At 41.9% G+C, this 15,025-nt stretch overlaps 1 protein-coding gene across 9 annotated transcripts in view; it reads right to left on the bottom strand.

The window, feature by feature from the left end:
• tnk2b (tyrosine kinase, non-receptor, 2b) overlaps positions 1 to 15,025 on the bottom strand; it is a 173,447-nt gene that overhangs the window by 48,130 nt on the left and 110,292 nt on the right. For 8 of the 9 annotated variants that reach the window (XM_090181791.1, XM_021612735.3, XM_090181793.1 and 5 more), the window contains one exon: positions 8,596 to 8,773. In XM_090181791.1, the coding sequence (XP_090037917.1) occupies positions 8,596 to 8,758 (163 nt within the window). In that variant the 5' untranslated portion in view covers positions 8,759 to 8,773. Of the gene's footprint in view, positions 1 to 8,595; positions 8,774 to 13,160; positions 13,714 to 15,025 lie in introns of those variants that run through there. The other variant, XM_090181792.1, reaches the window with a different exon arrangement.

Genomic DNA, 15,025 nt, shown 5'->3' with positions numbered 1-15,025 from the left:
GCAGACACACGCATCTCGGCCATGCTCTTTCTAATCCACAATATGTATATATACACACACAAACATAGGCTATTGGTCATACACATACATACAAACATACCCCCACCCACAATGTATAGCCAACGTGTACTTTACACATTTGATTACATTTTTATATATTGCTACAAAAAAAATGTAAAATCACAAATAATATTTTATATTATTAATTTCAAACAACGGCATTAGCATGAGAAGAACTTACCAGTCCAAAACGATGTCCTCTCCGTTCAAAAAATATTCCTCCATTTGGGAATCAAAGCTATGCTAGCAAAATGAATCGTCCTCCAACAATCTGTCTCACTTTCCCGATCAATTTCTTCTAAAATTGTGTGTACATCTGTATATCTAGACTTAGATTTAGCTTTCCCTGGCTTAGTCGCCATACTGATTGATATATAAACAGCTGAAGATGCGCTTTTCCAACATAGTGCTGTGCGTAACATGCTCCTTCCAGTATGAATCTTCAATGGCGAATGACCCTCTTTACGCCGGAGTTTACTACATGGGTTGGTCTTCCAACACATAACCATTACATATTGCCATTTACCTCAGCTCATTGGCTATCGACCAAGCTAGATTTCAAGACAATCAGTGGTCATTGGGTTAAAAAACAGTCAATCAACGAAACTGCGGTCATATCATTGGTGCACAATGATGTCATTACTTGTTGTCTTCAAATCGGTTTCTTTCAGTCAATACGTCCCGCGAAATTACCCATCACGTTTGGTTGTGTTACAAACAACCAGTTGATTGCAATGAAACCAAATATGACTGGAAAAGTCACGTTCAGTGTGTCTATTTACATCGAATGTGTCGTCGAAAATTTAATGGAGACGGAATTCATGACACAAGCGGTTCACAAAATGTTTTGTGTTAGGCTATAAAAATGGATTTTATCAAACAAAAGACAATTCATTGTGTAACAATGAGCATTGGGATAGCAAACAGAGGAAGATCGTCAAAGGTAATCTATTTATTTTATTGCAATTTGGGATTTTGTTACGCCTGTGCTGGTTGAAATAGCTTTTTTTATGGGGCTCTGTCCTCAGATAATCGCATCGTATCCTTTCGCAGTAACTCCTTTTTTAAATCTGACAACGCAGTTGGATTAGCAAGATTCTAGGCTTTCGAAACATGTGGAACACTTGTATTTTCATGAATGTTTAATATGACTATTTATGTAGCGATCCCCGTATGTTGTCGAATTTAATCCCGCTAACGGGTTCGGTGCGTAGAGAGGTTAACACCTTTAAACAGGTTAACATTCACTAGGCCGGGCGGATTACCAGCACGCATACTCAGAGCATGCGCTGACCAGCTGGCAACTGTCCTCACTGACATTTTCAACTTCTCCCTGACCCAGTCTCTAATACCTACGTTTCAAGCAGACCACCATAGTCTCTGTGCCCAAGAATACCAAGATAATCAGTCTAAATTACTATCGCCCAATGTAGCACTCACATCTGCAGCCATGAAATGGTTTGAAACGGTTGGTCATGGCTCAAAACATCATCCCAGATACCATGGACCCACTAATTTGCATACCGCCCCAACAGATCCATAGATGACGCAATCTCTATTGCACTCCACACTGCCCTTTCCCACCTGGACAAAAATAACACCTATGAAAGAAGGCTGTTAATTGACTACAGCTCAGCGTTCAACAACATAGTGCACTCCAAGCTCATTTCTAAGCTAAGGACCCTAAAATTAAACACCTCCCTCTGCAACTGGATTCTGGACTTCCCGGCAGGTCACCACCGGTGGTGAGGGTAGGCAAAAACACATCCGCCACGTGACCCTCAACACGGGGGGCGGGTCAGGGGTGCGTGCCTAGTCCCCTCTACTCCCTGTTCACCCACAACTGCACGACTCAAACACCATCATTAACTTTGTAAACAACAACAGTGGTAGGCCTGATTACCGACCATGATGAGACAGTCTATAGGGAGGTCAGAGACCTGGCACTGTGTTGCCTGGATAACAACCTCAGCGTTAACCAGGAACAGAGCACACCCCCATCCACATTGACTGGGCTGTAGTGGAGCAGGTTGAGAGCTTCAAGTTCCTTGGTGTCCAAATCTCTAAGGAATTAATATTGGTCTACACATACCAACAACAGAGTGAAGTGGGCACGACAACACCTCTCCCCCCTCAGGAGCCTGAAAATATTTGGCATGGGTCTTCAGATCCTCAAACGGTTCTACAGCTGCACCATTGACAGCATCTTGACTGGCTGCAACACCGCTGCTTGGCATCCGACTGTAAGGAACTACAGAGGGTAGTGCGTACGGCCCAGTACATCACTGCGGCCGAGCTCCCTGCCATCCAGGAGCTCTATACCAGGCGGTGTCAAAGGAAGTCCCTAAAAACGGTGAAAGACTCCAGCCACCCAAGTCATAGACCGTTCTCTCTCCTACCGCACGGCAAGCGGTACCGATACATCAAGTCTGTAACAAACAGGACCCTGAACAGCTTCTACCCCCAAGCCATAAGACTGCTACATAGTTAGTTAAATCGTTAACCAATAGCTACCCAGACTCTCTGCGTTGACCCTTTTGGCACCAAATCTTTTCACTCTTCAGACACCCTGCTGTTGCTGTTTATTATCTAGCCTGTTGCCTAGTCACTTTATCCCTACCCATATGTACACTGCATGACCAAAAGTATGTGGACACCTGCTCGTCGAACATCTCATTCCAAAATCATGGGCATTGATATGGAGTTGGTCCCTTGGTTGTTGCTATAACAGCCTCCACTCTTCTGGGAAGGCTGTCAACTAGATATTGGAACATTGCTGTGGGGACCTGCTTCCATTCAGCCACAATAGCATTAGTGAGGTCAGGCATTGATGTCGCGCAATTAGGCCTGGCTCGCAGCCGGCGTTCCAATTCATCCCAAAGGTGTTCAATGGGGTTGAGGTCAGGACTCTGTGCAGGCCACACCGATTTCGACAAAGCATCTCTGTATGGACCTCACTTTGTGCAAGGAGGCATTGTAATGCTGAAACAAGAAAGGGCCTTCCCCAAACTGTTGCCACAAAGTTGGAAGCACAGAATTTTCTAGAATGTCATTGTACGCTGTAGCGTTAATATTTCCCTTCACTGGAACAAAGGGGCCTAGCCTGAACCATGAAAAAATTCCCCATTACCATTATTCCTCCTCCACACCAAGACAGTCGTGAAGAGGGCACAAAAAAACCTTTTCTTCCTCAGGAGACTGAAAAGATTTGGCATGGGTCCCCAGATCCTCAAAAAGTTCTACAGCGGCACCATCGAGAGCATCCTGACAGGTTGCATCACCGCCTGGTATGGCAACTGCTCGGCATCTGACCGCAAGGCGCTACAGAGGGTAGTGCATATGGCCCAGTACATCACCGGGGCCAAGCCTCCTGTAATCCAGGACCTATATAATAGGCGGTGTCAGAGGAAAGGCCATAAAAGTATCAGAGACTCCAGTCACCCAAGTCATAGACTTTCTCACCTACCGCGCGGCAAGCAGTACCGGAGCACCAAGTATAGGACCAAAAGGCTTCTTAAACAGCTTCTACCCCAAAGCCAAAAGACTGCTGAACAATTAGTCAAATGGCTACCGGACATTACATTGACACCCCCCTCCCATTTGTTTTGTACACTGCTGCTACTCGTTGTTCATTATCTATGCACAGTCACTTCACCCCTACATACATGTAGAAATTACCTCAAATAACCTGTACCAACCCACACACTCGGTAACAGTACCCCCTGTATATAGCCTCGTTATTGTTATGTTATTTTGTTACTTTAAAAAAAAAATGTTTTACTTTAGTTTATTTGGTAAATATTGTCAACTCTTCTTGAACTGCAATGTTGGTTAAAGGCTTGTAAGTAAGCATTTCATGTTAAGGTCTACACTTGTTGTATTCGGCGCATGTGACAAATAAAGTTTGATTTGATTTGAAAGGTGGCATCCTATGACGGTGCCACGCTGAAAGTCACTGAGCTCTTCGGTCAGGCCATTCTACTGCCAATATCTGTCTATGGAGATTGCATGGCTGTGTCCTCGATTATATACACCTGTCCACATACGCTTGTATATATTGTGTATCTATCTCAATTACCTTGTACCCCTGAACATTGACTTGGTACTGGTACCCTGTGTATATAGCCAAGTTATGTTACTTGTTGTGTATTTATTCCTTGTGTTATTTTATATTTTTTCTCTCTGCGTTGTTGGGAAGGGCCCGTAAGTAAGCAATTCACTGTCTACACCTGTTGTTTACGAAGCATGTGACAAATACAAAATATTATATGACAAAGCAGAGAGAGGACAGAAAGAGAGTGACCTACTGAAGACAAAGCTTCTCTTTGGCAGCAGGGCTCCTTGGGATATCACAATATGGTTTATAGATTTGTTGTTTGCCTCCCAAATGTTATTGTAATAATGCATGGCACTTCTGTTGACTGATTTGCTGCTTTGGATGAAGGCATCAGATAAATAACCATAAAATATTGTTACCATTCGAATGCTAACTAGAGGGAGAAGTTATTTGTTTTATTTGTTTATTCGACAGGGACCATGTACAAACATTTCACCAGTTTTAGCTACATAGCCAAATGTAATCTGCAGTCCCTTATACTAGCTGAAGTATCCTTAGATTTAAACGTACAAAAAAGCTTTAGTCTTAAGATTGACTCATTATGGTACTCTGCTAGCCATGGTTTAATACTGAACAAAAATATAAAAAGTAACATGCAACAATTTAAAAGATTTCCCCACAAAAGGGCCTTATTACAGACAGAAATACTCTTCAGCACCCCGTCCTCCCACATCTGACGATCCCGCAGGTGCAGAAGCCGGATGTGGAGGTCCTGGGCTGGTGTGGTTACACATGGTGTGCAGTTGTGAGACCGGTTGGACGTATTGCCAAATTCTCTAAAACGATGTTGGAGGCAGCTTATGTTAGAGAAATTAACATTACATTTTCTGGAAACAGCTCTGGTGGACATTCCTGCATTCAGCATAATACAGTGCCTTGCGAAAGTATTCGGCCCCCTTGAACTTTGCGACCTTTTGCCACATTTCAGGCTTCAAACATAAAGATATAAAACTGTATTTTTTGTGAATAATCAACAACAAGTGGGACACAATCATGAAGTGGAACGACATTTATTGGATATTTCAAACTTTTTTAACAAATCAAAAACTGAAAAATTGGGCGTGCAAAATTATTCAGCCCCCTTAAGTTAATACTTTGTAGCGCCACCTTTTGCTGCGATTACAGCTGTAAGTCGCTTGGGGTATGTCTCTATCAGTTTTGCACATCGAGAGACTGACATTTTTTCCCATTCCTCCTTGCAAAACAGCTCGAGCTCAGTGAGGTTGGCTGGAGAGCATTTGTGAACAGCAGTTTTCAGTTCTTTCCACAGATTCTCGATTGGATTCAGTTCTGGACTTTGACTTGGCCATTCTAACACCTGGATATGTTTATTTTTGAACCATTCCATTGTAGATTTTGCTTTATGTTTTGGATCATTGTCTTGTTGGAAGACAAATCTCCGTCCCAGTCTCAGGTCTTTTGCAGACTCCATCAGGTTTTCTTCCAGAATGGTCCTGTATTTGGCTCCATCCATCTTCCCATCAATTTTAACCTCTTCCCTGTCCCTGCTGAAGAAAAGCAGGCCCAAACCATGATGCTGCCACCACCATGTTTGACAGTGGGGATGGTGTGTTCAGCTGTGTTGCTTTTACGCCAAACATAACGTTTTGCATTGTTGCCAAAAAGTTCAATTTTGGTTTCATCTGACCAGAGCACCTTCTTCCACATGTTTGGTGTGTCTCCCAGGTGGCTTGTGGCAAACTTTAAACAACTTTTTATGGATATCTTTAAGAAATGGCTTTCTTCTTGCCACTCTTCCATAAAGGCCAGATTTGTGCAATATACGACTGATTGTTGTCCTATGGACAGAGTCTCCCACCTCAGCTGTAGATCTCTGCAGTTCATCCAGAGTGATCATGGGCCTCTTGGCTGCATCTCTGATCAGTCTTCTCCTTCTATGAGCTGAAAGTTTAGAGGGACGGCCAGGTCTTGGTAGATTTGCAGTGGTCTGATACTCCTTCCATTTCAATATTATCGCTTGCACAGTGCTCCTTGGGATGTTTAAAGCTTGGGAAATCTTTTGTATCCAAATCCGGCTTTAAACTTCTTCACAACAGTATCTCGGACCTGCCTGGTGTGTTCCTTGTTCTTCATGATGCTCTCTGCGCTTTTAACGGACCTCTGAGACTATCACAGTGCAGGTGCATTTATACGGAGACTTGATTACACACAGGTGGATTGTATTTATCATCATTAGTCATTTAGGTCAACATTGGATCATTCAGAGATCCTCACTGAACTTCTGGAGAGAGTTTGCTGCACTGAAAGTAAAGGCGCTGAATAATTTTGCACGCCCAATTTTGCAGTTTTTGATTTGTTAAAAAAGTTTGAAATATCCAATAAATGTCGTTCTACTTCATGATTGTGTCCCACTTGTTGTTGATTCTTCACAAAAAAATACAGTTTTATATCTTTATGTTTGAAGCCTGAAATGTGGCAAAAGGTCGCAAAGTTCAAGGGGGCCGAATACTTTCGCAAGGCACTGTAATTGCACTCAAAACTTGAGACATCTGTTGCATTGTGTTGTGTGACAAAACTGCACATTTTAGAGTGGCCTTTTATTGTCCCCAGCACAAGGTGCAGTTGTGTAATGATCGTGCAGTTTAATTAGCTTATTGATATGCCACACCGGTTAGGTGAATGGATTATCTTGCCAAAGGATAAAATGCTCACTAACAGGGAAGTAACAAATTAATGCACAAAATGTGAGAGAAATAATATTTTTTTGTGTGTATGGAAAATGTATGGGAACTTAACTTCAGCAAATGAAACCTAGGACCAGCACTTTACATGTTGCGTTTATATTTTTGTTTAGTGTAGTTTCCCCTGCCTGGCATTTCCCTACTTCTTCCTGAGGCTGCCATTCATTCCCTTGGTTGGTTGTGTGCCTGGCACGCACTGGAGGCAAAAGGCCCTAACACACTGGTATAACCCAGAGATTAACACCAGCATATGGCCTTTTGTTTTACTGGTGGTGGCTTTTTGGAAGGCTATGGTCGAGCCCCTTCCCTTCACACACACACACAGGCTCAAACACACACACAGGCTCAAACACACACAGGCTCACACACACACAGGCTCACACACACACAGGCACACACACACACACACAGGCTCACACACACACACACAGGCTCACACACACACTGAATCAAAGTTTCAGCAGTATTTGGACAGTTACACATTTATTGTTGTTTTGGCTCTGTACTCCAGCACTTTGGATTTGAAATTATGAGGTTACATTTTAGGGAATTTTCATCCATATCGGGTAAACTGTTTCGAAATTAAAGCACTTTTTGTACATAGTCCCCTCCTTTTAGGGGACCAAAAGGCTTTGGCTATTCAAACAACAGGCATGGCAGTGCCACTCATAGTCCTAAGTATACCAAGAGCCATATGAAACCATTTTAAATACAGAATAACACAATACAAAATGAACAAGGGCTAAGGTGTTTGAGTGTAATCATGTTGGCCGTATTGGATTTAGAATAAAATGGATTCCTACCAGTCTTTGTAGGCATGAAGGAGTGTTATACACAATTCTGAAAAAAACTCCTCTCGTTTAAAAAATTAAACTTTACAGGTGATTTAACCTCCATCAAATGTTATTATGGCAGCAATATTTGACTTTGGACACCATATTGGATTTGAGAAAAAATATAAAATATCTGTGATTGCCCCTGTAATTAGAGGCTAAATACACAACACCCTTTAATGAAACCTGGACCCCAAAATTGGATTTCGATGTCTGAGCCCACTTGGTTACCTTGGAACCAATAACAATAGCCACAAAATATTTTAAAAACGTGTAACTGTACGCATTCAGCAGTGAATGACAGCAAAATTGACTTGGAAAGTGGTCAATTGAACATCTACCAAAAAGAGAAGTTAACATTCACCATAAATATTCATAGTTTATATTTCTGCTTATTGTATCTGTGTGTTTACAGGTTTATATTTCCAAAATGCTTTAAGTTACTGTAATGTTGTTTATTTCTGTATGTAGAGCAGCCAATTGACTACTTGTACTAAACATTTTTGCCATATCAAAGCTTGCGATATTAGGTAACGTGAGCTTATGTGGCCCACTCCCCCTCCAGCCAGGTATTATTCTGTGCTGTTTGAGTTAAGGGGGTGTGTCACAATATATAGAAATGTAACAACTTTTGCAGTAAAAAAAGAAAGAAGAAAAAGAACATCATTTAATATATAGGAGACCTTAGACATATGGAAAAACATGGTTGTGTTTTGTTACACATCGGGTAGGGGTATCTAAAAGAAAAATGTGGACACACACACACACACACACTTGGTTGAGCCCTCACCTTATATACACAAACAAATACTACATTAATGCACTTGGATGAAAAATGCACAGCATGAATGCACACACAATCCACCCCCACTATAAAACTCACCGGGCCGCCCCATGCCGACCTTCTCCAGGTCCTCGTTCTTGACGTAGTCGAAGTGGGAGAGTCGCGTCACGTTGAGGTCGTCGCGGATACGCAGGAAGTACTGCTGCAGCTGCACCTCCATCAGCAGCTCCAGGAGCCATTCTGTGCCCTCCTCCGACTGCATATTACTGCCTAGCTTCTGGATAAAACACACACGAAAAATGGAGGAGAAACCGGGTTTAAACATTGAGCCATTATGTGCCCTCCTCGCACGCATGCACACATTACCTGTACAAAAAAACAAACACTCAAAACTAGAAGACTACACAACCTCTTCACAGTCAGAACCAGATACAGCAATTTACCACACCAGTCGTCGTCCGTCCGTCCCCCCCCCCCAATAATACACTAGCACTGTCATGGATTGGTAGACAGACACATCAGTACACATAGACACAGGAAAAGAAAACGAGCATCTGCTGTCCAGATGATACACAACAGGCTTCACGTACCCTACTGTGCACCGCTCATCAGATTGTACCATGATGTACTGTAGGCCTGCCTACATTACATCCCTCAAAAGTCACAGTCAATCTATCCAAACAGACAATCTATCCAGATATCCTATCTATCCAAACAATTGATGCCCTTTTCATCATTCTCAAACATACCATGCATAGAATATATAGAGCTGTATATAGAGCTGCATGCTCTTGGTTGATAGCCTACACATCGACTACTGTGCCGAGTTGTCTATGTGGCGAAAGCAGTCAACTGAAACTGACAAACAAATGTCATAAGGATACCAAGAGTTGTTTTGACTTCTATCAAACATGTCCGGATGCTCTCCTCTCCATTTGACTCAGAGCGTTTGTCGGATATCAGGTGCTTTCAATTATCCACCTATCTAGTCCTGATAGAGATCAAGGACCGACAGACAAACAGACAGACAGACAGACAGACAGACAGACAGAGGCTCGGAAACGGAGACGATAGTGAGGGGGAAAAAGAGAGAGGGAGAAGTTTTATGTGATTGGTTGCTGAAGAGCAGCAATTACTAGTACCTCAGATACGGGGTCTCCTCTTTCGTAAGAGGGTTTTGTCTAGAAGGGATACAACTTTTGTCAAAATGGACTATCCGTAGCAGGTTTAAGATAACGCAGCAGGTTAGGAGAATTAGGTTAAGGTTAGGAAAAGGGTTAGGCTTAGCTAAAATTGAGAAAATAATAAATAAATACATTTTTAAAAATGTTAAATCAACTTCTGACAAAAGCTGTATCCCATCTAGACCTGACCCCATAAAAAGACAAGCAAGGGGTCACCTGAGTGTCAGGAAGTCTTTAAGTGCCTCAGTGAGTGCCTCATAAGTGTGGTGTGTGTGTGTGGTCTACTGCAGAAAAACAGACATCATGCTACAGTAGCTCCTGTGCTATGCTGTTTAAACTTCTAATGCTATGTGAAAAGCCTGGAAGTTTCCTCAATGACAAGTTGACAACTCCTTGATGTCACACGCATTGGTACAGTAGCATCTGATTGGTTTCCCAAAAACTGTTGTACTGAAACGGATCTATAAAATTGCAACTTCACAACAATTCTCACGAGCATACATGAAACCAACTTCCCTGGCTTTGCAGTTAAGATCTCCAGAAAAGTTAGACATTGCAAAATGATATGATGTCACTCAGGTTTTTAAGTTGTATGTCATTTAGGTCAGAGGACTCAATCAGCCTTTTGTGACTGATGGGATTCCGGTATTGACCAAGGCAGGGTCATAGGTTAAGGAGCAAAGGGGGTCATGACTTCCTCTTTCGCAGTTCAACAGTTAATGGGTTTGGGTTGGAGACTGGAGTGTCGCTTCTTTTAGTTTCATAGTTAAAATAAGTCTACGATTAGTCAGTCAAGCAGACAATGAAGTACAATCTCCACTCATAATTTTTGCAGACACACACCTGATAGCGCATCCACACTTATGCACCCATGTACACACACAGGTCTTTATGACCAAGTCCAAAAACCTTTCACTAACTAGCAAGACATAGACACATCACTCAAATGAGTGACATGAGAAGAGATTACTTCTATTTTAATTCAAATGTGTTTCAAAATGGTTACAGCAGATGTTTGCATCCTGATACGAATCCACTACAAGGTCACATGCAGTAATATTCCTGTCTCAATGTTCCAAGCAGCACTTTGGAATTTCACACCTCTTAGTGGTCTGGCAACAGGGCTTTATCCATTTCGACAACCCCCAAGTAGAAAGTAGTCTTTGGGACAGGGGGCAGTATTTTCACATCCGGATGAAAAGCGTGTCCAAAGTAAACGGCCTGCTACTCAGACCCAGAAGCTAAGATATGCATATTAGTAACACTCTGAAGTTTCTAAAATGGTTTAAATCATGTCTGTGAGTATAGCAGAACTTATTTGGCAGGTAAAACCCCGAAGAGAAACCATTCAGATTTTTTGTTTTGTTTTGAGGTCACTCTCTTTTCAATGGGTTTTCATTGAGAATCCAGATTTCTAATCAACTATCCTGCAGGTCCTATCGCTTCCACTGGATGTCAACAGTCTTTAGAAATTTGTTGAGGTTTTTCCTTTGAGAAATGAAGAAGTAACACTGTTCAGAATGAGGCAAGTGTACTCTTTGTTAGAGGCGCGTGACCTGAAAGCACGCTCCGCTTCGGTTTTCCTCCGGTATTTAACACAGTATATGCCGTCTTCAATTTTATTGATTATTTACGTTAAAAAAATACCTATTACAAAAGTAGTTTGAAATGTTTGGACAATGCTTACAGGTAACTTTTGAGATATTTTGTAGTCACGTTGCGCAAGTTGGTACCGGTGTTTTTCTGGATCAAACGCGCAAAATAAAAGGACATTTTGTATATATATATATATATATATATATATATATATATATATATATATATATATATATATATATATATATATCGATGGAATTAATCGAACAAAAGGAACATTTGTGATGTTTATGGGACATATTAGAGAGCCAACAGAAGAAGCTCGTCAAAGGTAAAGCATTAATTATATTTTTATTTCTGCGTTTTGTGTCGCGCCTGCAGGGTTTAAATATGCTTTTCTCTCTTTGTTTACTGGGGTGCTATCCTCAGATAATTCATTCGCTGAAGTCAGGTGTTTGAATAAAAGCCACTATGCTAAACTGTATTGTGGAAAACGGAAAAAGAAATTGCTCTACAAGATACTTTATTTTTTCTACAAGGTACTTTACTCATGCATTAACTTCTGTAAATCTTCATTTTGGACACGATGCTGAAACTTCCCTGCTTAGCTGTTGAAACCAAAGTGTCACCTCTCGTGGCAGTGCCTAAGACATGAGTCGACATCCCTTGCCTGGCAGCCAGGCTTGTCAGAGCTGATACCGAAAAGAGGTTAAATGTCGGGGTTGAAACGTTTAAACAATCTTAGCATCTGTCCAGTCCAACACGAGAACAAGCAGGAGTCAAAGGAAAGAGGGGAGACTGTTGGGGCTCCAGACTAACATATTCCCTTGGTGCCACTAACCTTTTCAGTTTTTTTCACGGCGTCAGGGAATAGAACGAATTAGTAGGCCTAATCATTTTATGTCATTCAACAGTGCTTTAAAAAGTGTAATAGACTACAGAGATGGTATTCAATAAATAGGTTTCATCTAACAAGTTCAAGCAAGAATGCATGACTCGAGATATATTGATGTGCAACCTAATCCAGTGATTGTCATGAATTTTGGGTTGGCAATTAGGCTTTTATTATATTTTACTGTTAAAAATAGGACTACAGACTTTTGTTCAATCAAGATTAATTTGCCTAGATCTTCATCATAGGCTAATTTATTTGGGGCTAATTCACCACCCGAGTAAGCGGAAACTCAAAACACACTAGCTAGATTGCATACTAAATGTAATACCCACTGGTATAAGCTATGTAATAATCTAACAGTAAATGTAATGTCCTAAAAATAAACTTTGCAGTTGTAGCATACTACCCAATGAGGCCCATACACACGCAATGGCCAACGTGCATTTTGCATGCTCCGTATCTCAAAGCCATATCAAATTGATTGGTTGTCAAATAGGTGCTATAGAGCTCAAAGGTATACCTACAGAACGCTGAGAACCTCCTCTCTTCAACAAAGCTGTCAGCACGCACACACAAACATCCACACTCAGGAACATCTCTTCATTAAACAAACAAATATTAAACAAGTTGTGTTTTCCCACTATTGGATTTTGAAATGTTATACAAATCAGGACACTTTTCTTTTTCTCCATGAGCGCAATGGGAGAGGCAGTGAGAGCAGCTCGCTCATCACAGCAGCAGGCCCCAGCGAAACAGGCACAGCATCTGACTCAGGACAGACACTTTCATTACAGGAATCATGAGGATAATGCACTTTACTGTTTGACCAAATCATGTCATTAGCCTCCTAAAAATAGGACGCTTTGAGTGAGGTGACTATGTAGAATCTGCAGCTCACACCAATCGCAAATCACACAGTCAAGTCAAAGGGTCGCAAAATGCCACTAAATGGTATCAGTCTTGTGCCCTGGTAGTAAGTTTCCACTAACCTTTTTGGAGCAAGGCAGTTGGCAGTAGAAAGAGAAATATTGACGTTGTGTACACGGATTTGGCGCTTAGGAGGCACGAGGGGCGGAAGCTGGACGAGGTGTTCCGCTGCTAGGTGTCACTTGTCACGGGGCGGTGTGGAATGCTGGCCAACAGAAAAGGCTGCATCTCAATGGTCTAAAGTGGCTTTCTCTGCTCGTCTCCTTCCCTTGACTTGCAGTGTCTGGTATGAAAAAAACTGGTCAGGTCTCTGTCACCTTTCTTTCATCTGCACCTTCTGGTCTGAAACAATTGGATATGAAGTGCAATATAATGACAAATCCACCACAAGTTTTCAGAATGCTGTCTTTTCCTTGAGGATTGAGCTCACTAACTTTCACCTCCAAGTGGAGGGAGAAAGGAGGGAGGATTTGGAGTAATGGAATGGAGTTGGAAGAGCTACAAGAAGTCCCTGGTGAAAAATGCTTCTGGCCAGAACTCATTCCCCTAGTCGGAATGAAGAAATGCAAAAGGTCCTGGACTGCTCTCAAGACATGCTGCGCAAAAAACCTCCCTGTAGTCTCCACAAGTCAGCCCAGAGGAATTTGTCTCAGTGTTCCTGAGACAAAATGAGTCAGGCAACAAAAAGAGACAGAGCCAGGCAAAAGCAAGCAGTGCTTTCCTCAACTGGATCTGTGGATGCCTACTTCGACCACTTGTAACATTAGCCTTAAAGTCAGAGCGTCTCAAGAATTAATCGAGACATGGAGACTGTTTAGGATGTCTAGACTTGTACACTACATACCCAAAAGTATGTGGACACCTGCTCTTCAAAACATCTCTTTCCAAAATCATTGGCATTGCTGCTATAACAGCTTCCACTCTTCTGGGAAGGCTTTCTACTAGATGTTGGAACAATGCTGCGGGGACTTGCTTCCATTCAGCCACAAGAGCATTGGCGAGGTTGGGCACTGATGTTGGGTGATTAGGCCTGGCTCGCAGTTGGAGTTACAATTAATCCCAAAGGTGTTCAATGGGGTTGAGTTCAGGGCTTTGTGCAGGCCAGTCAAGTTCTTCCACACCGATTTTGACAAACCATTTCTGTACGGACCTCACTTTGTGCATGGGGACAGTGTCATTCTGAAACAGGAAAGGGCCTTCCCCAAACTGTTGCCACAAAGTTGGAAGCACATAATCGTCTAGAATGTCATTGTATGCCTTAGCGTTAAGGTTTCCATCACTGGAACTAAGGGGCCTAGACTGAACCATGAAAAACCGACCATTATTCCTCCTCTACCAACCTTTACAGTTTGCACTATGTATTCGGGCAGGTAGCGTTCTCCTGGCATCCACTAAACCCAGATTTGTTCGTCAGACTGCCAGATGGTGAAGCAACGGGTGTGGCTGAAATAGCTGAAACAACTAATTTGAATTGTGTACTTTTTTTTAATTTATTTTTTATTTTTTTACACATACTTTTGTATATATAGTGTATTCATTAGTGTGTTTAGTAGAATACATTTAGTGGGTAGATTGTGTTAGTATGTCGTCCTAAGCTCAAGAAGAGCAAGCACAGCTGTTGTGGTGAGGTTTGGTCAAGCCAGAGAAAATTATTAAGCAAGTTTTTTTAAACAGGCAAATGGAACTCATCATTGCAGTTCATAACTGGGTAAAGGCATTTAGCATTGGCCTCGCAATGTGAAACAATGACCGTCATGTGGAAGGGCTTTGACATTTGGCAAAGTGAAGCAATGAACATCATGACCTGTTGTCTGTCTCAGAGTGTCTCTGTTGCTTCAAAAATACCCAGCTGCAGAAGTTACTTGAGTTTTCATTGGCAATAAACCATCTTTGGGTCAGGGATTTATGCAATCCAAGCTAATTTACA

Source organism: Oncorhynchus mykiss, chromosome 8 (genome assembly GCF_057628025.1).
Source record: "Oncorhynchus mykiss isolate SJ-2025 chromosome 8, ASM5762802v1, whole genome shotgun sequence".
NCBI classification, from domain to species: domain Eukaryota; kingdom Metazoa; phylum Chordata; class Actinopteri; order Salmoniformes; family Salmonidae; genus Oncorhynchus; species Oncorhynchus mykiss.
Note: the sequence above shows the minus strand (reverse complement) of the source record. Positions and strands in the feature narration are given on the sequence as shown.